This window comes from Mytilus trossulus, chromosome 7 (assembly GCF_036588685.1).
Source record: "Mytilus trossulus isolate FHL-02 chromosome 7, PNRI_Mtr1.1.1.hap1, whole genome shotgun sequence".
In the NCBI taxonomy this organism is placed as follows: domain Eukaryota; kingdom Metazoa; phylum Mollusca; class Bivalvia; order Mytilida; family Mytilidae; genus Mytilus; species Mytilus trossulus.
The window spans coordinates 81,729,100-81,754,760 of NC_086379.1; the positions used below are offsets into that span (position 1 = coordinate 81,729,100).

A 25,661-nucleotide genomic window follows, 5' to 3' on the forward strand; every position below is an offset into this window, starting at 1 on the left:
CGCACAGCCTTGTAATACAAATGTCCCGGGTTCGAGTCCCTGTGGAGACAAAGATGGCTTTGAAGGATGAATCATGCTCTCCGGTTACAGTGTATATGAACATTTAGGTGACTTATTGGATTAATTTAATTTAAAAAAAGAATCGTAGGTTGTTTCACAATATATGTATCAGCTGGATAAATATTTTAATCATCACAAGAATATAATTTTCTAAATTATGTGTGTTCCTTATTTAAAATGAGCATGATGATTATCAAGTTAATGATATGTTTAATGTGTAACATACTGAAAGTGGGATGTAATATGTCATTTGTTCTGGTGTTTTTATTTTTACAAAATGGTATGTGTTAAGTTTCTTATAGTTAACCCTTAATTATAATTGTTAACATGATTGATATACAGTTCAACAAATAAAACTGTTAACATTGAAATGTCCCTCTAATAATCATTCTTGAATACAAACAATAAGAATATCATTTATCACGGTTTGAACTAAATAATTGCTAGGTAACATACGTTCAAATATTCTCGGGGTGACAATCTGCTATATCACCCTCTCAGCTATATGATATCTACATATTAACATCCGTTAGTTACACAAATATGACGGAAAGGCACATACAGGAAACCTTTAAGTTCACAACTATTAATACGTCAGAGGAACTTTAATGTTCATTGTAACTGTCGAAGTCTTATTTATGTGTTTGGAGGTAGGATTGTAAACTGCCCAGTATAGGACAGAAAACTATCGGGTGGCTTACAATATTCAAGTCTTCATTTGACTTATAATCAAATCTCGAATGCAAACTAAGTCAGCAACAACTGTTAACTTTAAAAAGCATAAACACTTCTTTAAGACGTTCCAAATCTTGCCTTATTTATATGTGTAAGAAAACCGTAATGAAAATTTAACATAATGCATTTACCTAACATGAATGAATCAACAATTGTTATGATTGTATAGAAATGCAACGGACTATTTGACTAACCGTATATGTAACTCTTGCTGGATGCTGTTGAGACCATAGTTTCGTTGATAAATTGTTTTATATTTGTCACAAATCCAGATGAATTGCAACTAAGAAGTTATTTAAAACATGTAAATCATGTTGACAACAAATCAGCAGACACAAAAATGACAAACAACGTAATAAACAGCGGATTTTTATATATCATAGTATTTAGAATAATAACGATAATAAACGGCTTCGTATTGTAATAATGGTATAACAATAAATGTTCAAACGAGATGGAATTCAAATGGTACGAAGAACTTCTGTAATAAGATATCAGTTTTGCTATATAAAACAACATGAATACGTTCAAGTGTGCCTCGATAAACGCCTTTACATTCCAATTAAATTTCGGAAAGAAGGCTTGGAATTTCATTCTAAAATACCTTGTTAGGGGTATACCATGTAAATATATTCTCACTAAATAAAATTCTGTATATAAATACACATATATAATTATGTATAAAAATCGTATCAGAAAGTATGTGTAATTGTACTGGTTATACATTAAATTAAAAGTCTTGACTGACCACTTTTTTTTCGTAATTTTAAAATATACATGTATAAAATTGATCATGAGCACGACGTCCAAATGAATATTTTTTTAAGAATTCAACAATGTGCCTTACACAATCTCTACAAATTTAAGAAAGAAGCATTAAATTCTTAAATGGGCACTAGCTGTCAAATTAAATTTGACCGATTTGACTCAAATTCTCATATTTGTATTATAACACACAACCATATATATTTGACGACAATAGACTGTCGACATTCCAATGGGAACCAATTGTGCCCCTTTTTTTGCCGACTTGATCCTTTATTATTATGAGCCTGACTTTATATAGGAACTTCTTAGGGAAGAAGATAAGTCGTAAGCAATATCCTTTAACTTCACTTTGCGCTATATAATCGTGTTCTTTCACTAACAATTCCAAATTTGATAACTATGTTGAACGCATCAATCTAGAGATAAAGAGTAAACAGATACAGTTAAGTCTACCTCTTATCTTGACCTACATATAGAAAGTGACAATGCAGGTAGATTGAAAACAAAACTTTACGACAAACGAGATGAATTGTGAACTGTACAATTCTATGTAGCAACATTCCAGCAGCGCCTGCGTACATAGTTTATATACAGAAATTCCCTTATCTTGCATGCAACATAGACTCTTAAGAGCTTCTAGTTACATATGTCCTTTAACCCAACACAACCTAATTATTTATCCTGTATTGATGACAATTCTACAAGAAATTCGTCAAGCATTGCATTCGCTCCCGGTTTCAATCCTTTGGGAATTCTTGCAACTCGCTTAGGACATTGTTAGTCAATAAGATTTGTATCTTCTTAATGGATGATGTATACAATTGAATATCGTTACACTTGCCTGAAATGATAATTTGATATCGATCGAAACATTTAGTATTATGTATTAACTCAATAAAGAAACCAGGGTTACACTTCTGTAAGCCATACACGCGTTTCGTTTACAAAAAAAAAAAACCAACATAATTGAGGCTCGTATCAAAAGCGTTAAAATGAAGAAAATTAAAGTACGAAGTTGAAAACCATTTAGACCTTAAATATCAAATAATATTTTTCTGGACTCAAACATTCGTAATGTATTATATGTATCAAGTCACATGCGGGAAATGATCTAGATTTAACCGAGAAAAAAGACTTTTTAATAATATGTAATTTAATTAAAAAAAACAAAACAAACAACAATGACACACTTAATATTTATGAAACATTTCTCAAACAAAGCATGGTTCATCTTACTGATAAATACGTCTTGCTCGTTCTTTCTTTTTCGGTAAGTCTTCTGTCGGTGTTACCATATCGACCTGTTGTGTCTCATCCTGACGTGTTACTACTATTGTCTTTGTAAATTTCTGACTTGATAAATAATTACGTGATAACTTCAGCCTGTCTTTTGTTGTGGTATTATTTGATGCAAAAATGTGACCAACAGCCTCTCTCCAGAAGCTTGCTACTATGTTAACGATGCCATATGTGGACCCCACCGGCTTTTTCCTAACTATTGTAATACCTACGTTTAATGTAGCATTCATCATCGTCATTAAAATCCACAACAAAAACAAAACGAAAAAAAAGTAATAGGCTCTACCCAGAACTGGCTCCACAGAAAACAAATCTTTGATGCTGTTTTTACCGATAATAGCGTTAACCAATGTTGTTGATGACACAAAGAAGTTTTTGTATGTTTCTAGATACCTGCCAAAAATTAAATGTCCGAAAGTTACAAACGCTACGTACACCATAACAAACATTACACAACATCCACAAAGATCACGGCTCACGTGAGCAAGAACCTTTCCAAATTGATTTATTCTTTCATTGTAGCTGAGAACTCGCATGATTCGGATAGTTGTTAGAAATATAATAAATGCCAAACAAATATTAAAGAGTTCGTCCCATGATGCAATATGACTGAAGTTGACGAATTTATTCTTATGATTTTCCCATTCTTCCATTGCCAAATTAATCATTATCCATCTTCCAATATACATTACGGTACAAACAAAGAATAAGATAATGATTAGTATGTCAAGAACATGCCATAATTCTTTCCACATCTTCTTACCGTATCTCCGAAACAAAATATATTTATGAACAGAAAATACAATTATTCCAATAACTACAATAACTTCACATATAAAGATAAACAAACCAAGACTTCCGACATGTTGGTATGGTCGAAACGGTGAGATTGATTTACTTGCAATGACCCCACCTGTTTCCGGAAATTCAGTCAAAAACGAAATGAAAACAAAAACATTGTCATCGACGTTATACAGTGTGAATTCGGTAAATATGGCTCTAGTTTTACGGTCTATCCATGTGTATTTATACAAATCATTGAGAACTAGACGTGAGATATTGTAGTTGACAATAAATTCTGCTATATATCCACCACCGCCATAGGTAGAATGTAGTCCTGTGACCGGAAGTCCCCAAATATCAACAGACGACACAAAATTCCAGGCAGCAAATGTCATATTCTTTACAGCTTGACCTCTGACGCAAGGACGAGGCTCCCAGGCAACACAATAGTTTCTATCCTCCTCTCCGGAAATAGAATATTCATCGTAACAGGTAAAGTTATCCAAAAACTGTGTCCTACATGGCTCTGTAAAAAAGTTAAAGCCTGCATTTATAGTACATGACTTACTAATAATATATATGAATAAATAAGATACGGGTGCCACATGTTGAGCAGGATCTGCTCACCCTTCCAGAGCACCTGAAATCATCCATAGTTTTTTGGGGGGTTCGTGTTGCTTATGTTTTAGTTTTTCATGATGTGTCATGTGTACTATTGTTTGTCTGTTTGTCTGTTTGTCTGTTTGCCTTTTTCATTTTTAGTAATGGCCTTGTCGGTTTGTTTTCGATTTATGAGTTTGATTGTCCCTCTGGTATCTTTCGTCCCTCTTTTATTGTACCTTCAGATGAAAGGACAACACCCGATTGAATATCAGAAAGCCAGTTAAAACCATTTGATAGCTAACTTGTTATATTATGTGGGTTTGTTTTCGTATAAACGCGGCCTTTTCGTGTTGGTCCAATGTGAAATCATATTTTCATTTTTGCAAATTCTTCTGAATAATGTTATAACTTTCAGTCTTCGACCTGTTGATACTGTTTATAATGCCTTTTTGTCATTTTTTATTTATATGGATCTTTGCTGTATACCAGCTTTGATTATTTGTAATATCTTCAATTTTTCACTTATTCTTACAACATTTGTATAAACTTCAAGATTATAAAAAAACGGGTTTTTTTCTAAAGTGAACATTGATTGGTTAAATATTTCTCAGTGTGTTTGAATTTGTTTGTTAGCCTTTTGGTCATGAATGTTTGTCTCTAATATTTAATTAACTGTGCATTTGTATTCAGATATCGCAGATCAAATTTATTCGTTCATTGTGTAATCATACGTTTTTTGATTGAGTTAAGTCTGCCAATTGATATTTTATCGTATGTTTTTATATGTTGTGATGTTATGCTATTGTTTCAGAAAAAGGGAGAAGGTTTGGGCCCTTTTAAACGTTTAATCCCGCTGCAAATGTTTGCACCTGTCCTAAGTCAGGAATCTGATGTACAGTAGTTGTCGTTTGTTTATGTAATATATACGTGTTTCTCGTTTTGTTTATATAGATTAGACCGTTGGTTTTCCCGTTTGAATGGTTTTACACTAGTTATTTTGGGGCCCTTTATAGCTTGTTGTTCGGTGTGAGCCAAGGCTCCGTGTTGAAGGCCGTACTTTAACCTATAATGGTTTAATTTTTGAATTGTTGTTTGGATGGAGAGTTGTCTCATTGGTACTCACACCACATCTTCCTATATCTATGAAGGTTTATTTCTTGTATCCTCATCTTAGTATTGTTAATACGTATGCATACAATAAAGTTTTTTTCATTTACCAGTGCATACAAGTATTGTTTGATTGGAATTTGCTGAAACAATAACGAAGTAATCAATTCCAGAGTAAGCTGCAATCTTAAATTTTGTTTGTCCGATCTGGTCATTATTGTTTTTGGACAAGCAATAATCAAAATTTTGTATGTGTCATGTATCGTACCTTGAACAGTTCTTAGTTGTCTCAGTCTCATTGGACCAACACGAAAATTGACTTGGTCTTTTACATATAATCTTCTATTGGCTTTTAGTTGAACTCCATTAGAATGGTACCGTGGAAACAGAAACGTAATTAGAGTCTCATTGATCCATGTGTATAGATTAGATGCAGTTGTAACCTGTAAAACATTGAAATAGTTTATGATAAATGACTGAAGTTATCAGGTGATTTTTGCATTTTTGTCTTAATTGAATTATGAAAGATTATTTTAGCTACAGATACATGACATATATATTTGGTTTGTACCAAAAGTTCCAGGCTTATATAAAGGTAACAGTAGTATACCGCTGTTCGAAACTCATAAATCAATAGAATTAAAGAACAAATCCGGGTCGCAAACTAAAACTGAGGGAAACCCATTAAATATAAGAGGAGAACAACGACACAACATTAAAATGTAACACAAACGCGCGTTTCGTTGAATTATAGTCATTTCGTACCCTAACCATTTCGTACCCCCCATTTCGTACCTTGCCCATTTCGTACCTGATGGAATATTAACATGAAGAACTATTTCGTACATCATGAGAGATTACTATGTATGCCATTTCGTACCTCACGGAAGATTTATATGTAATACCATTTCGTACCTCATGGAAGATTTATATGTTACATCATTTCCTACCTCGCGGAAGATTTATATGTAATACTATTTCGTACCTCACGGAAGATTTATATGTTATACACTATATTTGTAAATGATTGATCATATATTTGTCAATACAATACAGTTATGTTTTACATAAGACTCATCAATGACGCTCAGATCAAAAAGTTATACAGCCAAAGATGTACAAAGATGAAGAGCATTGCGAACCCAAAATTCCAAAAAAGTTGTGCCAATACGACTAAGGTAATCTATGCCTTGGATAAGGAAATCCTTAGTTTTTCGAAAAATTTATAATTTTGTAAACAGGAAATTTATAAAAAAAACTACCATATAATTGATATACATGTCAACACCGAAGTGCTGACTTCTGGGCTGGTGATACCCTCGGGGACGAAACGTCCACCAGCAGTTGGATTGACCCAGTGGTGTAAATAGTTATCAAAGGTACCAGGCTTATGATTTAATACCCATTTCATAAACGTAAAAATTAAACGTAATTAAAAAGTTAATAACTCAAATTAGTTTTCAATTCTGAAATAAGTTTTTCCAACATTTTTCCATGAAGACAGTCCTTTTACTCTGGCAGGATCAATTTGGAAATAGGTAAAATTTCGACACTAAGGTATTAATGTTTGAACACAGAAGGACAAAAATATTATATGATACGCCAAGTTTAAGGCTGGCGTATAACGAAGGTAATATAATAAGATTGTAAAGTGGATATTGAGATCAGTATCTATAAAGGATTTTAATATGTTACGTCAGATGCACATTTTCAGCTGATAAGATTTTTCAGTTGCACCAAAATCCATGAAGTTGTAAGGTCGGTTATGTCGATCAAAACAGTATAAATTGATGGCGTTGTCAGTTTGTTTTAGATTTACTAGAACACACCCGCGATATCGCGGGTCCGTGACTGAATTAAAGTATATAACTATGCGCAAGCCTTGTCTTAGTATTAGTACTGTCATCTGATAAAGTCATGCCGATTATAAGATACACAATTGTCTCTGCTTTCAAATCTTTCTGTTTGAACCCGTCGAACTGGAACTTATCAATTATCGGTAATATTAATTATTTGGAAAATAAAAGGTCCTGGAATGGAGTATTTTTTAATCAACAGCATTGTCCTATATTAGTTATAAATAAAGTTGAATTCTTTGATTCGCTGTTTTACGTCATGCCCGCTAACAAATTGAAACTTATTTTAAGTCCAGATTTTTAGTATTCGTATCGTTATCTTAGAAAGTCTTACGGATTAAAATACTACAATAGGTAACAATTTGACAATTTAGTAGTGTCAACCCTGTGATTATGACCCGTGTATATAGCATATTATTCCTCAATACACCGTTTGGTGGTGCGCCTGTCAGATGCGGAACGTACAGATAAGGTAATAGGTAACAGGTGATTATACTATTGGTATCGGTATCGGACTTGACCCGGAACTTCCTAATTATTGGCAATATTAATTACGTGGAAAACAAAAGGGCCTGGAGTGGTGTAATTTTTAATCTACACCTTTGTACTATATTAGTTGTATATAAAGTTGAATTCTTTGATTCGTCGTTTTTACGTGATGACGGCTAACATATTGGACCTCGTAATTTTAGTATTATAGATGAGTTTGACTGTCCCTTTGGTATCTTTTGTCCCTCTTTTATAACATTTAAAAAAGTGAGCCAAACCTTAATCTACCTTTGGCAACTATGTTTATGGTTAAAAACAAAAATAATAGGTATATAAGAATCTTTGTACGCGCTAAATATGAACCTTTACATACGCTGATTGGAGTATCATAGATGAGATTTAAGCTGTCGATAAATTTCATATAATGATACGAATTCGACATTAAGTTCTTTTACAACATAAATCAAAATTTGGTGACTATGTTGAACTCATCTATCCCATCGAACTAGAGATAAAGGATACTACAAATACAGTTAAGTCGGCCTCATATCTTAACTTACATCTAGAAATTGACAATGGAGGTCGGTTGAAAACAAAACTTCACGACAAAAGAGACCATTTCAGCTTTTCAATAGTGAACTTTCCATTTCTAAGTAGCAACATTTCAGCAGCACCTGCATACGGGGTATTTATCTCCCGATTGATACGATATTCTCGTGCTTGCATTTCCTATCTCGATTTTCTTGATAGAGGTCTACTGCTCACAAGGAAGCGATTAAACAAAGAGTAGGAAATGGCGAAGTTGAAATCATCCCTTCATTAATTTAACGGACGCCATCACGAGTTGGTTTTCCGTTATGGAATGACCGTTTCACAAATGATATCGGATATGTTACTTTCGTCGTAACTACAGTCCCCTTCCTTTTCATGAATGTGACCTACCGAATAAGACAATTTACCGGATGTGTCATCACAAAAGCAACACGACGGGTGGAACAGGATCTGCTACCCTTCCGGAGCACCTGAGATCACCCCTAGTTTTGGTGGGGTTCGTGTTGATTATTCTTTAGTTTTCTATGTTGTGTCATATGTACTATTGTATGTCTGTTTGTCGTTTTTCATTTTTAGCCATGGCGTTGTCAGTTTATTTTAGATTTATGAATTTGACTGCCCCTCTGGTATCTTTCGTCCCTCTTTTACAGCTGTTGTGTTCCTGTATTTAGTTTTTGTTAAAGCTATTACTATTAAGTAAAATCTTCGCAACACCACCGTATTCGTAATGTTAAATGAGGTAGCGTTAATCAAAGTTATCTCTATTTAACAACTAATAACATAATTGGTGCGTAAATAATTATTCGCTATAATCCAATGCCTCAGTATCGGATTTCACACCAGATGTATGGGTGTTTATATAGAATTTTTTGCGCTTCATCCAGGATTTTTTCATGTCATGCACATACATTACCATGTACTTGAAGATTTACCTGGCTAAATTATTTTCTTTTATACTTTTCCCCATTTCTATATTACAGATTAAAAGGTATTGTGGATTCATTATTTTTCGTTTGATACCAATTGTCTTTGGTTTTGTGGGACAGCTGAACCACGAATTTAAATGTTTAACGAATAACAAAATCTATAGTCTTTGTATGCCAATATTGCTAAAACCACGAAATTGAATATCAAGGGAAGTGCAAGTTTCCCTCAACGCACGGAAATTGATGCCCACGAAATTAAATAAATCCACAGTACTCGAAACAGGACAGACAACTAACCTGATCGTATCTAAACGTTGAATCGCCTGTTGAGATATTATTCGATGTAACAAGATGCTGTTCTAGATGATTTTTGACGTTATACCATCTTGAATCCCTGTTACTAAAACTGACACAATACAAAACAGCAAGGAATATCGTATATAAAACTAGTTCTGTGAATATCTCTTGCATTTTAAGGCGCTGCTGTCTTTTTTCTTTTAATCTTGAAACTGTTTGGGATTTCAATGGAGCTTGCGTGGCTTTGAACACATCTAAAAAAGACAGAACAAATCAAACTTATGAAAAGAAATATATATTTCTGACATTCGACTTCGTTAGAGTTTATTGACTTCCCACTTTCGTTCAGTATTTGTGTTTCTAACTTTACAAAACGATCAATTATAAAATATAAGATTTTCCAGAAATAACGTAGTCAAACTAAATACAAAACACTGTTCTCAAGTAGACTTTTGTATTTCGGGTACTCATAGCAAATTCCTTTACTTTCGAAGCTGTTTTTCTATAATTTATTTCCCTGATAATCTAGCTATGTTGTCAATACGGAAGAATTTATGCGCCTGTCATACAAAGTATAGTTTAGCTAGCTATAAATCAAGCTTTTATCCACCATTTTCTCCATGGGGATATACCTGTACCAAGTCAGGAATAAGCTTTTTTTTCAATTAGTTTGATGTGTTAACCTTTTTATTTTGGAATTTGAAAAAAAGGACTTTTTGATATGAGTTTTACTTAAAGCTCGGTACTTTTGTTATTTTACTGTTAAAATCACATTAGGATAATTTAAATTTAAGTATAACCTTTTTCATTGGGGCATTACAAGGATGGATCATTTTACAGTTATGTATTCTTTCGTGTACACTAAATGCTTATCGATTCCAAAAATACTATCCAAAGAGGTGCGAAAGATACTAGAGGGACAGTCAAACTCATAAATCGAAAATAAACTGACAACGCCATGGCTTAACAGAAAACAATAGTTCAATTACCACAAAAGAAAACAAAAGAATTAGCAAAAAGAACCCCAACAAAAACTGGGTAGATCTCAGGTGCTCAGGAAGGGTAAGCAGATCCTGCTCCTCATGTGGGACCCGGATTGTTGAATATGTTATAACAAATACGGAAAATCTTCTACAAATCTTAAAACTGCATTTGGGAAACACCTCATCAAAGATACTATTTCGTTCATGTATCAAGATGATTTATCATCATGTTTTGTTGCATAGTTTACTTGGTATACACCTCAAATTTCAATACTAGGTTTAATAAATCTAAATGGAGATTGAATTTAGTTATGTGTTAGTAGTGATCATTTTATTCCCTTTTAAAAATGTGTATTTAAAGTTAAAACAGTCGAACAGAGGCCCGATGTAGCCAGTGTATCTCAACTAGAACCATGTGCATTTTAATAATGGCCAGTATTTAACTACTAAAATAATTCATGACTAAAATGTCGATTTTGTTAGAAGACCAAACCTAAGACACTAATCTTTGACAAATGTTGTACTTAAATGAGGTGACAATTTCAGACTTCTGTACAGATTTTGTTTTGCTCATTATATATGCTTGATAATATTTTCGTTATCTATTTCATTCTTTGAAGAAAAAAAACACATATGAATTTAAGTCTTTTTGGTTAAATCGGTCTTATGTGTCTGTGGTATTTAAACGTTTTCGTTTGAAAATTCAGAAGAAGGCAAAAACTTATCAAAGGTATCAGAATTTAAATTTAGTACGCCAGACGCGCGTTTCGTCTACATAAGACTTATCAGTGACGCTCATATCAAAATAGTATAGAGCTTTGAGGATAAAAAAAATCTAAAAAGTTGGACCAAACATGGCTAAGATAATATATGCCTGGGATAAGAAAATCCTTTGGTTTTCGAAAAATTAAAAGTTTTGTAAACAGGAAATGTTTAAAACCAGAAAAGTGCATCTAATGTAGAATGTTTTTTTTTTCTATTAAGTGTCTGTATGAATGACTTTTAACTCGGACTGTATACATGATTTCTACCAAAAGGCAAAGAAAACATTGTGTAAAAAGTAAGTTTATGAGTTATTTTATGTGGTTTTTATATTCAATACATGTTTCTTTAGATTAATTATATGCTCTTGTGTTTAACCTCAGTATTTCAAACGAAAACGGATGATATATTTTTAATATTCATAGTTCAATATACTTGTAAACAATATTACTTAAAATAGTTCGATATATACACATATTTCCTAAATTAGTTTAATATAAAACAAAGATTACCTAAAAGATATGACAATGGACTAGCTGCACGTCTTTTGGTATCTAGAAGAAGTTTCTCTCTGTCGTATGTCACAGTTTTCTCCTTACAACTCTTTACAATCCAAGAGAATATGACTGACATCAATATTATCTAAAAAAAAAAGTGAGTTCTTACGTATAGCTGTAACTTCGTCAATGATAAAATAATCCTTTAATGGTCTTCGTCCAACCAGTTATATATTGATAACTGCATTTGTCACCTATTTGTTTTAACTGACAATTAGTTTTGTTTCCGACGTATAAAGTAAATTAACAAAAATATAGCGGTCCTTGGAAAATGTTAAGGTCAATAGGCAGCTGGCAAAATCCAAAAATACCAAACGAATGGATAACAACGGTCTTATTCTAACTTGCATTAGTCCAGGCATTTTCAGATATGAGATAATATTTTTATAACTCTTTTATAACACGGTGGTCAGAAATTTTGCTGACTATTTTACAAGTACAGTGAAAGCTAGATTTTCTTACCTTAAGTGGATCAACTAAGAGTATTGATTCGATGAATGACATAAAGAAACATAGCAGCCATTCCTCTGACTTTGTCTTTCCCCATTCCATGCTATACAAAATTAGGAAAAATCCAGATGTAAAGACGGCTAATGTAACAATTCCCCATGCTACATATCTACACCAAAACGGAAGTGAAAATTCAGAATCATCTGTCACATCTGCGTTTTTGTCTTCCTCGCCGGATTTTAGTGTCATTTCAGAATTGTCTTTAGTATTTGTAAAAGTTTTCTTCTCATTTTTTGAACGAGGTTTGGAACTTCTGAACATATAAGATACTAACAATATTGGAGGTGCAGCAATAATTGCACTGACAATTGAAATATATATCCCAGAAAGTGATAATTTAATCGGTCCAATTGAAAATTGACTTCCGGTATTTTGTCCATAAAACATTGCACTTGAGATCATAGTGAGAAACAACAATGTCAAACAGCAAGCCAATCTTTCTAACCTTGTAAAGTTGCTATCTTCAGGTCGAATGGCAACCGATAACCATAAGTGATTGTCTGTTGTGTTTTGTCTAGTTTGTTCATTAAATAAAAATGAGAATTTATGTTTATCCAACTTATCAGACACAGGAATGGCACACTCAATGCATCCATCATCGTGGTCCAAAGAAAGCCAATGATCACATATAAACAGATACCTGTCAATTGAAAGAAAGAAAAAGGACGATAAAGCTATTATCGGCACCTTTAATATTTGAAATTATAAAGCTTTTATGATCTACCAAATAACGGCATACAGCTAATAACAAGACATTAGCATGTAAAATATATATATTTTTTTTTTTATTAAAATATGGTCTGAAATATTTGTATTCCAGCTTATAAATTAAAAGTATGTAAATAAAGAAACTAGAAAATAAAAAAAAATATGCAGGGTGCGTGAACTTGTTTACGAGATATAAGCCATTGGAAATTTGGCGTCAAATAGTTTTCGCTAGACTTTTCTTATATTTAACATTGTCAATCTTTTTATTTAAAAAAACTATGAAAAAATAACAAGGATTTTATAAGATTTTGGAATATGGCTTTTTGAACTATTTGTAATAAAAATATGAAAAGAAAGGAAGGGGGTTGTTGGCAATTTTTTTTAATGTCAATACATGGGCAAAACCAGGAATATCTTTTTGAGTGATACCTTAGATTTCGTTTTGTCTATAAACTATTTGTCAAATGACTATTTGATTCAATATATGTCAATTTGTAAATGGTAATGACATCGTAGTGATATCCAAGGCAAACTTTATGCGCGTAAGGTTCATCAGAACGAACGGACAAATATGACAGTATTTACATGCCAAAAACTTTATTGTGAAGTTGGAAAAGTTTTAATTCCTGGCATCCGCTAGATATATAAAAGTTATGTGCATTTTGTGTTTAAGAAAGATAAAATCTCTCTTGGATTTTGATGGGCAATTTTTTTCCTTCATGCATAAGGTGTGAAAATTAACTAAATTGTGATCCAACCTTGAGATGCTCCCTCAGGTAAAAACCGGTTTGTTTTGTTTTGATTTGCCTTAACTGAAATAATCAAGAGGTATCTTGACAAATAAAGGTGAGTTGAAGAGTTTGTCTGAGTGGACAGTATCAAAGTAATTCAGGTGTTTGTTTGAAAGGAAGAAAAAATGCCTTAAAAACTAAGAAAGATTTTGTCTTTCTTTAATACAAAATGCATTTTCCTTTAATATATCTAGTGGATGAAGGCCTTAAAACTTTCCAAACAGCACAGGTAAGTCTATACATAGAGTAGTTATTGAGGTGAAAATACAGCCATGTTTGTCCATTTGGTATGATGAACCTTAAGTTATCATATAATTGCAACCATAATCATTCAATAAAATGAACCGATAAAATCTTATAGATACTATTTTGCAACTTGTTTAGGCAACAAATTGTCTTTTTCATTCGTTCATTCATCGTATCACTACAAATAGAACAAAACAAAACATATTTATAGCTTATTATTCATAAAAGGAGACAAAATAAAGTATGTGAGCTTTACCTTTCACCAGTTTGCACATCCTCTAGTATGATTTTATTAAGATACCATGATGCTGAATTTCCTTGTCCACTATTATCATGCCAAATTTTTAATACTGTTGGGTCATTTATTGGTTTAGGAACGCTCATGACAAATTTCCGGATGCTTCCAACATCAAAACTCTGTAATATAAACATAATCACTTGGTTAATCCCGTCAAATAATAATGTCAATGTCTGTCCGTAGCCTCGTCAATCGTTATTTTGTGTCCCATGTTATTGTTTTCTATTGTTTGAAAAAAATGCGGTGTGCATGGAAGACATTTTCATTGTGTCATTAAGGTTTGTAAAAATTCTTGATAGTATATGGACGGCTAATATCTAGCAACATATAGATATATATATATATATGTCCCTTATGGATGACTGAATGCTGTCCTCAAGATGTTTTATCTTATAGTTTTTATAGTTGTCATTTTATTAAAATATACTCATAACTTATTTTTAGTCATAGCAAAGAAAGAGAGATTTTGGAATTAAAACTGACATTAAGTAACGAACAAAAAACAACAACGATATATAGAAAAGTATTGGCTTAGATAAAGGAATCCTACAAATAATAGTTAGTGATCTCAGGTGCATCGGAATGGTGAACACAGGTTGCACCCATTATGTTAGTTAATGTACATACACATTTAGAGAAGAAACATTTTACTTGGTCATTATTGAAAAAAAAGATAACGGAAATGGGATCATGATTATTAAACCACGATAAGATATCCTTTTATACTTTTACATGTACAATGGGTTGAATGCTAAAACATTAAAGGATTAATAATCAAAAATAAACCACCTTGATATCTAAGACTTAGTATGCGTATTTGGTTACACCCATTTATCTCTCTGGCAAATGGCATTGCATTATGAATGTCGTTTAATGATGCGTTTTAACTTAACATATCTTTGTAGGTCAGTCACAATGCTATCTGCTTGCATCGTTGTTGTGAGTTTCTGTAATGAAACTGTCTAGCAAAACAAACGTTGACTTATTCCTGGTTGCAACATCTGGATGGCATATAATTCAGACTTGCATTGTTAAGTCTATGCGTTATTGAATCGCAAATAATTCAAGATTTTCTACTGTCTGAAATCTGAGGATATATTTATGTCTTAGAACGTTTAACATGTCTTATTTCCGAATGTGACATTTTGACTGAGTGTTGCTTAAGTCAAGTGTAGGTATGCATTCGACAAATGTTCCAAAAAGAAAAAAACAGCGGGGTTTAATGCTAACAGTTAGATTTGTCACGCTGTCAATAACCGGCACGACCACAAATTTATCAAACGGTTATGTGTGTTAATAGTGAATTCGTGCTGTCGACTTCAAAACAGAGTACCAGTGAATTACATAATTCCTCCTTTTTGCCATTTGTAGCGTTATGTATCGTGTCACTTGTTTAGATCACGAAATGAACTGCTTAGGGGCCAGCTAAAGGATGACTCCGGATGCGGGAATTTGTCGCTGCATTGAAGACCTATAGGTGAACTTCTGTTGTTGTCTGTTCTATGGTCGGGATGTTGTCTCTCTGACACTTTCCCCATTTTCATTCTCAGTTTCATGTAATTGTGAAGAATAATGTTTTCTGTTTTTTTGTTTGTGTTTTTATAGGCAATCATACCGCATGTTGATTATATCAACTGTATTAAAACATGAGAAGTAAGAGAATTATTCGTTAAGTTCCCTTTTTTTTTATCCTACAAATAATGTAAAAGAACGGATTTTTTGGACCACGAACAGACAAAATACTCACTCGATGTGTTTCATCATCTTCATCTAATAGTCGTACATCTGGTTCATAAAAATGGTTTTTCTTTGGTTTCCCATCAATTATCATCAAACCTATTCTGGATTTTGTTCCAGCATGTCTGTGTAATCCTGTGAACACCGTCAGAATGTACAAGTAATCATCGTAAGGACCGTTGTCACTCAGGTATGATAAAGCCCACTGCAAGATTTAGATTAACACTTACAATAAGGATTCGCTGAATTTTTCCTTCATTTTGATAAAGAAGCTATCCGTTTATTTCTTAATAATAAATAGACCGTTATTGAAATAGAATTTTTTTTTTTATTAACCCACTTATAAACCCTTCCGGGTTTGGGTTTCATACTATGATGACAATGATTTGTGTTATGACAGTAAAATCGTTATAAAATAAAATACAACACAATAGCACATCGAATAGCTATCGCATGCACATGGAAGAGAAAGATAATATGGGAGATAATCAATAAATGTGTGAGGATTATTCCCCTTGATCAGTATCTAAAACGTTAAAGACATGGTGTTCAGAATTGGGTAAAAAAGAAAGTCCAACTGATTAGATATTTTTGTTAATTTCTTTCATGTTCACGCACTAACCAATAACTAAATATTTATGTACATGTACAGTACTTCGATGGTGTAAGCTACCCATTAACACCATACACCATTACATCATACACCCGTTCACACATGTTGTTTAATTGAATGTTGGTTAGTTGCTATTTCCACTTGTAATAGATCCATGCATATTCAGAAAAAGAACACACGAACAAATAGATGCAGTAAAAATGTCCAGGATAAAGGTCACAGAAATGAAGACTGCCAGTTGAAAATGAGGATATATCAGATAGGGACAGAAATTTGGCTTGCAACAAATAAAATGTATATTTCTAAAAGCATGATTTCTTCATCGAATATGGTACCATAGCTACTATGGATATGATGTTTTACATGTTTCGTGCATTTGATCGATGCTATAGGTTGTATTAAATACGGTTATATGGTCATAAAAATTTCTCAAAAGAAGGAAACAGACGTTGATTCACTTATTTTTGTGGGTATCAAATTTCGTGGATTGTTGAAAACTTGCATAAGTCTATTGAAAATACGTTATTCGTTGATCATTTGAATTCGTGATTCACCCGTATCCACGAAACCTACGAAAATTGGTATCCAACGAATAATAATGAATTCACAGTATACGTTGTAACTGTGAATGTGAGGGTCACATGTGCTTTAGTATTTTATTTAATTGTTTATACATATATATTCTCTGTAACTATGTAATTTCTCGTTTATGAGAAATAAAATTCTTTCATTCATTCATAACTTTAATTGTTGTATATTGTAATTGATGAAAAGTAATGTGGACATTAGGTATAATTATTTTAAGTGATGCAAATTCAGCTTTGTTTGCATGATTGTTTTTCACTTAATTTGACTTAATTTCTCTGAACCAATTCTATAATTTACTTTAAATATTGTGAATTTTGCCGATTACTTATAATCTTCTTTTTTTTCGAGAAAAAGTAAATATACTTTGTCAAATATTGTATAAATAAGCAAATTACTTTACCCTAGCGTGATCCTTTCTGTCCTGTCTAAATGCCCATACACATAACAAAATATATAACAGTACCAGGGATACAACAGTTGCAAACACCGCTACATTGTTTTTCAAATCAAACTTTTCAAAAACACTTCCAAAATCGATCGTGTTTGGAGGCACGTAAAAAGTTGTGGCAAAACTATTTCCTGGTGGATTGGAACACTCACAAACAGTCTCATTGATAGTTGATGCAGAAGAAAGCTAAATAACAGAAAAAAATTGGTGTATGAAGTAGAATAGATTAAATTCATGAGTATATCCCCGACCGGAGTGGCTGACATAGTACTCGGTTTTATAAAGTTTGTTTTAATCAGTTTTCAGTTTTCATTGTTAATGTGATGTAGATTGTTGTTTGTCTTTAACAACTCCCTGCATTTTGATTTTGTCAACCCGTTTTGCTATTATTTTTTTCTTTTTTACATGACATTCGAAAAAGATATAATGTATTGTAAAATACCCTGTATGAATTTAAGGCCTGGGAAGCGCGATTTTTGATTTATTTTCAAATGGAACCCCCCAAAAAACATTTATTTAAAATCAATGAATGTAGCAATACACAAAGAGTTACAAACCAAAAAAGCTGAAATTAACAGCAGGGTTGCATTAACCAACTGGAGGTCAACTTTGGCCATTGAAGGTCAAATTTTATATCATTAATTTCTAAAGCGATCAACAGTAAATCCGATCAATATTTATAATTATTCAAGTCAGTCGCAACTATATGACTACCTGGCTGCATGTTACCTTTTGGACATATATAATGTTCACCATTGATATTTTCCAGTACTAGAAAATGATAATTACGTATAATACATCTTCGTTGGAGTGTTGAGATGGTTATTATCAAGTTTTAAACAATAAATGCGATTTCCAAAAAAAAGTTAAACAAATAACACGCAATGATGTCTACAACATTGTGGCTTGTTGAAGCCTGTACGGTGACCTATAGTTGTTAATGTTTGTGTCATTTTGGTCTTTTGTTGATAGTTGTCTTATTGGCAATTACACCACATCTTCTTTTTTATATTGTTTATATTGAAAACGATATAGGAATACCATACTCCAACGTCAACCTTCATTAATGATAAACAACAACTCGCCTGCTGAAGAAAGAGTAACTTCTATGTCTATAAAATATATTTTTTCTAAATGAAAAGTCCAGCATGTCGTTTCGATACGCATTTTTGTAAACATACGCTATCAGGGGCAAACAGGGCATAGGTTTAGAGTGCAACAAATATGAAAAAAAAATATGTGATGGACTAAGTACCCATTTGAAATAGGACAACATCAATCAGAACAGAACAAGGGTTCACCATAATCTTACCTGACATGAAGTTTTGTCCCATTTCTGCTTAACCGTATTCCATACTCTACAACCAACCGTAGCTCCAATAATTTCAAATTCAACAATAGTAGTACTCAGTGATCGTCTTCGTCTGGTTGATGTAGTGGTAGACGATTTTTCTGTTAATAAAAATTCAAAGGAGTTTGTTTTGGAAAACTATCTATTTTTAAATATCTAAGTGTGTGTTTTATTGGTCTCATGTAGAAATGCGGAGTTTTGTGAATATTTTGTTATTTTGAGTATTTTCAATATAGTATTATTAACTTATCGTAACATGAAAAATTGTATGATTGCGAATCAAACAAATATCTCCTGGAGAAAAATGTTGTAGAAGTATATGACCACCGTAGGATCAAGGCCAATATGCACAGAACCTATAACATATGGTAAGTTACAAAAGTATTACGTAATGTTTTATGTTTGACTAAGCAGGTTGATTTGCATATTGGAATACTCCTTTAGTACTTGTAATTTCAAATGTATCATATATTGATTTGTAAACGTTAGTTATCATTTGGCCTAATTCAAGTGTAAACATTCTTGAAAACAAGAAATGTCGTAAATAATGTTAGTGATTACCAATAAATGCAAACTCCTACACGTGTGTTTGCTTTTTTCTCTATTCCCATAAGTTAAATAGATATACCTTTTTGAACAAAGACTCCAACATACACATTTGTTGGGGCGGTGTATAGTCCACCGTCAAGTATTACTTTAATTTCGCTGGTTGATAACCAGTCGCTGGATTCTATAACTTTCATCCAGTCATATTCGTCTTCCGTTGGAGGTTCTGTATTCCGAATGTAAATAGTGTGATTGAGATGGATTATTGGGCTATTTATACTGATTATCAAGCTGTCCGCAGGTGTCTTCCAGTACATTTTGTACACTAGCATTTGTGAAGTGATCTCATTTTTATCAACTGGAATGGCTACTTTAATAGTTTTTCTTGTTGGTACTAAACCAGAATTCTGAAGTTTGATTTTCGATGGTATTGCTGAGTTTGTTGTATTGCCTTCTCCCACTGACACAGTAACGGTCTTAGATGATATGAACTTAGACTCCTCATCCCACGAAAATGGTGTGTGGTCATATAATGTTACCTTTTCAGAAAAAAAAACATCTTTAGTTATATAGAAAAAGTAGGTTAGACACTTATGTGATCCATATTAACTCGTGGATATAAAAAAAAGAAGATGTGGTGTGATTGCCATTAAGACAACTGTCAATAAGAGACCTGACGACACAGAAAGTAACAACAACAGGTCACCGTACGACTCTGCTGCATTATTTCTTTTTTTGTGTGCTATCAGTTATATGTTTTGTTAATATTACTACATTTGTATCAGCGATTAACAGTAGTAGATCTCTATACAATTTGTCATATAGTACACATGTTTCGATACTTTGCACCAAATTAACTGTAAATCTCCTTAAACTCACACAGGAGCTAACATCACTCTGCACCATGCTGTAAATCTTATTGAACTCACACAGGTTGTTAACCTCATTAACAGACATAACAGTATCGAAAAAATATCTACAACACAATAAGGATGATTTTTTTTACGTTTCCCTTTCTTTTGTTTCGATATATAGTATTGACCAATCATAACAATTACTGTTTAAAATCTTTAATAAATGTGTATACCTGTATGGCTTGCTCTTGTGTAGACTGGGAATTTGATTCTACAAAACTTAAATCTACTTCATTGATTTGAAACCCTTTCTTAATCAGCTCCCCAATCAGTTTCTTGTCTTCTGTTGAATTGATGTGTCCATTTTGAACGTAAACAGGCATCTGTTTACGATTGTTCAGCATCTGAAGCACGTGGCCTAAGTAGGAAATACTATCCAATAGTACTTGAACCTCGTTTTGAACCTACATATAGAATATGTCCAGCATATATTGAAATATAAGAATTCCAAATGTTTGTTTAAAAAAAGCACCTCCAAACGGTAACAAATATGTATTATAAAAAAGGGACGAAGGATACCAGAAGACAGTCAATATTAAAAAGAAGATGTGGTATGTTTGCCATTGAGACATATATCCACAAAAGACCAAAAATGACACAGAAATTACCTATAGGTCACCGTACGGCCTTCAACAATGAGCAAAGCCGATACCGCATAGTGAGCCTAAAAGGCCCCGATAAGACAATGTAAAACAACTCAAACGAGAAAACTAACGGCCTTATTTATGTAAAAAAATGAACGAAAAACAAATATGTAACACATAAACAAACGACAACCCCTGAATTTACAGGCTCCTGACTTGGGACAGGTACATCCATAAATGATGTGGCGGGGTTAAACTCATGAATTGAAAGTTCACTGACAACGCCATGGCTTAAAATGAAAAAGACAAACAGACAAACAGTAGTACACATGACAACATAGACAACTAAAAAGAAAAAAAATACACAAACCCTACAAAAACTAGGGGTGATCTAAGGTGCTCCAGAAGGGTAAGTAAATCCTGCTCCACATGTGGCACCTGTCGTGTTGCTTATGTGATCACAAATTTGGTAAATAGTCTAATTCGGTAGGTCACATTCATGATAGGGAATGGAATTGTAGTTACGACGTAACATATCTGATATCATTTGTGAAACGGTTATTTTATAACGGTCAATTAACTCGTGATGGCGTCTGTGAAATTTACGAAGGGATGAATTCAACTTCACCATTTGAAACTCTTGGTTTAATAGCTTCCTTGTGAGCAGCAATCCTCTATCAAGAAAATCATGATAGGAAATGCAAGCACGGGAATATCGTATTCATGCGTATGTATTTGTACTGTATTCCTGTCACGTGGTGTTGTCATATTAAAAGAATTGTTAACTTTGCCATATAGGACGGCTGTTTGTCTATAAAAACAGGTTCAACCCATTATTTGGTTTTCTGTACCAAGTCAGGAATACGGCAAATGATTTAAAACATTCCGTTTCTGTGTATTTTGTTATTTGTGTTTGTTTCTGTTGTTAAGTTTTTTTAATTTTTTTTAATTTTTATTCAACAACAAATTGCACTTTCTGCTGTTAACAATATACCTCACTAGTCCAGCATACCAGTGAAGAGTCCCTGTTTGTTTATACCAGAAATCCATTTTTTTTTCTTGTAAGCATCAATATATTAAATCAACATTAGTCTTATAATCTAACAGCTAAGTTATAAAATTATCAGCAATGACATAATAAACAAGTAAATATCAGCAAGACTTATTTGTTTACCTATACATATGAATAGGAAAGAATACTATATGTGTATCATCTAGCAAAAAAGACTTTTGAGTATAGTTTCCGGAAAATTTCCCTATTTTCTCCGTTAACGTGTTCCGTTTTTTATCTCACACAGTTGATGTGTTTCCCTTTATTTTACTTCGAAACACGAATTTGTTTTCATTTGATAGATTAATGACTATTAAATAGAGTTTTACTTCTGTTGCCTTTATTTATCATCTTTTTTTTTCGAAACGTGTTTTACCAGTGTGAATATCCAAAATTAATCAGTCAAATATTTTCTAAATGAACTTAAATTGCAACTATTATTTTCCATATACAAAAGTACCAATACCATAGGCTGATTTGTAGTTGTGGTGGTCAATTTCTTGTATAACATCTTAGCTGTGTAAAATAAAGCTGCTTTAATTGTGAAATCTACTTACATCGTCATTTTTTTTATTCGCCTCAAGTTCATTATTCATAGCGATCTGTGAAGCAATAAATGCTCTTTCTGTAGGCGTCAGATCAGCGTCGTTTGGCTCCGATAACTCCTGTCTGCTGGATATATCCGTCATTATGGTATATATATCTAATGTTGTTGGTGTATCCACTGATGTTTTGGGTAATATTGCTTCCAAAGCATTGTTCAGGACCCTTAGCATACCTGAATAGATAGTATTTGTCACTATTAGATGGTTGGAGTGAGAAAGGTTGTTACTGATTGTTTAGCAATGTTCGATATTTTTAACTTGGGGATGTATATTATTTGTTTGTGGTAACGCACTGTATAATTAGATTCATGGATAAGGGGAAATTTTAGATAATTATTAAGAAATCGAACGAAACTCTTGTTTTTTTCATATTCCTTCCTATATTTCGAAAAAAATTATAACAAATATTTAGATCAACTGCAAACTGTCTGTATTTGTTCACTTACGATTTGCCAAATTCTTTTGTGTAAATATTGGTCATACAATTGAGAGGATTAGCTACCAATTAAACCAGGTTTATACATTTTCTACACAATAAAAGGCCTGTAAAAATGGCAGATCTGTTACATTATTAGTGTGTGAGAGCTTTAGATTTTTCCTTTTATAATATAAAGGTCTTTCCGTTTTAGATTTTTCTTACAGCTCATTATGTCATACACCATATATAGAAATAAGAAGATGTGGTATGAGTGCCAATGAGACAACTCTCAATCAAAGTCGAAACATGTAAGAATCATGTTTAGTTTTAAGATATTACCTTGACACGTAGAAATGTAGTCTTCATACTTGGGATATGTCTCATTACTGGTAAGTTTTAAGAGTTTTTCCAATAGACCTTTATTTCCTTCAAGTGCCTTGGACTACAAAATGTACAAATATAAAAGATATGTATTATTATAATTAAGATTAACCATGTTTTTTAAGAATTATTATTTTTAAAACCAAAGATTATTGAAACATAACTATGTATATGTGTGTAGCTATTAAAGTCTGAAAATAAAACTTGAAACACAAATATTTAGCTGAAATTAAGAACTGAGATGGAGGTAGTACAATGAGATGTTAAACAATTATACCCCTTACGGCTACAGTTCACCGCTGTTCAAAAGTCATTAATCGATTGATAGATAAAAAAAAAATGGATTAAAAGCTAAAACCGAGGAAACACATCAGAACAACAGAAACACTTGAGTGCTACAATGAAATGCCAACATACGAACTAATTTTATTAATTGTGACTGTTTATTTAACGCATCATGTAAATGTAGCGGAATTTGATAAGACTGTTATTAAAGTGAGAGGGTTAGCGCTATAGAACCAGGTTTAATCCACCATTTTCTACATTTGAAAATGCCTGTACCAAGTCAGGAATAAGACAGTTCTTGTCCATTCGTTTTTGATACGTTTTGTTTTTTGATTTTGCCATGTGATTATGGACTTTCCAAATTGATTTTCCTCTGAGTTCAGTATTTTTGTGATTTTACTTTTTGATAAAATCTGTCATATTTCTTATTTGTACAGAACGTTTTATAAAAAGAATTGTGGGTTCAACATTGTTTTATTGCCAGCCAAACCTCTCACTTATATACATTGTTAATAAATATTGCTGAATCGAGAAAACTACATGACAGGAATACAGTACAAACAAACGCAAGAAAAGTCAGCATGGAGACATGTATTGTATTGCCAATGAGACCTTGCCATTGTGTGTGTGTGTATGTACTGGTACGTGTGTGTGTGTTTATTTACATTTATCTTTCCCTATACACTATTAAACTACCAAATAAGTGACATGATCTCAGAGAATAAAAAATTCTAAAACCATAGGAAATATGATAAATTTCTATGTAAGTTTTTGTAAGTATTTGTTTTTTCACAATCGTACCAATTAATTTATCCCATCTACTTCTTCCTTCATGCAATAATAGAAATATTCTAAGTATAAGTGGAAACTAACGTTTATATACAAGAAATGTCTGTAACAAGTCAAGAGTATTACAGTTGTTTGTCATTTGTGTGATACGTTTGAGCAATTCGATAACGGACTTACCGTTTTGAATTTTCTTTAATGTTCGGTATTTTGATATTTTACTTTTTATATCTTGATTAGTGAATTTAGAGTTATTTTTAAAATCATTTAAAAAAAATGTACCACTTGAAATTGCTCAGTAGAATGTAGTACAACTTCCTACAGAAATTACATATAATGGATACTTTTATATTTTCTTGTTGTTTGACACACCTAGGGGTATAACCCCATGGTGGAGGTCTTGTCCGCGGCAAACCTGATACCCCATTGTATGTAAAACAACATTATTACGTGACAATATTTGACACGTTAGCAAATTTCCTATTAATATTCGACTAACTACACATATCCTGATATCTTGTAATAGTATCGCATCTTCAGATGCCAGAAAACTGAAAAATTACCAAAGCTGTCTAAATCCTGATTTGTACATACTGTCTGAGTAGGAGATAACGTGACGTATGATACATGTATAAGACATCCTTGTCCTGGTAATGCATCAGCCATACAAGTTCTTTTTATTTAGTTATTGGGATTCCTTTTGCTTTGTTTTAGCGTCATTTGTATCTAGTAAGGAATATTAAATAAAAACATACAGCTGAGGAATTTGCAGTGAAAAGCTTGCTTCCAATAATTGTACCAATACTATTAGCAACCTGGTCTAAATTCACAGTGGATGTGCCATCAACTGCATTAGATGTTTCAGCCAGAATCGTGGAAAAAGATGTCAATTTCTAAAATAAATTGGAGCATCTATAAGCTATAGTGAAACTATTGTAATGCAGTTGAGTTTTGGGTTAAGACATTGTATATTTTAGGTGTATATATTCAAAAGTTAATTCCGGTTGTTATTATCAATAATCTC

General features: G+C 32.6%; 2 protein-coding genes across 2 annotated transcripts; both read right to left on the reverse strand.

Moving 5' to 3' along the window:
- Window positions 1-2,795: 2,795 nt before the first annotated feature.
- LOC134726709 (polycystin-1-like protein 2) lies at window positions 2,796-16,784 on the reverse strand. The gene is made up of 9 exons (XM_063591124.1): window positions 16,764-16,784; window positions 16,078-16,272; window positions 14,289-14,449; window positions 12,240-12,927; window positions 11,733-11,862; window positions 9,476-9,729; window positions 5,624-5,798; window positions 3,872-4,171; window positions 2,796-3,070 (listed from the first exon to the last, which is right to left on the reverse strand). The coding sequence occupies exons 1-9, from the start codon at window positions 16,782-16,784 to the stop codon at window positions 2,796-2,798; spliced, it is 2,199 nt and encodes a 732-aa protein (XP_063447194.1).
- A 2,897-nt stretch (window positions 16,785-19,681) lies between these two features.
- LOC134726710 (uncharacterized) lies at window positions 19,682-22,673 on the reverse strand. Its single transcript, XM_063591125.1, has 3 exons — window positions 22,629-22,673; window positions 20,701-20,931; window positions 19,682-20,152 (listed from the first exon to the last, which is right to left on the reverse strand). The coding sequence occupies exons 1-3, from the start codon at window positions 22,671-22,673 to the stop codon at window positions 19,682-19,684; spliced, it is 747 nt and encodes a 248-aa protein (XP_063447195.1).
- Between the last annotated feature and the right edge of the window lie 2,988 nt (window positions 22,674-25,661).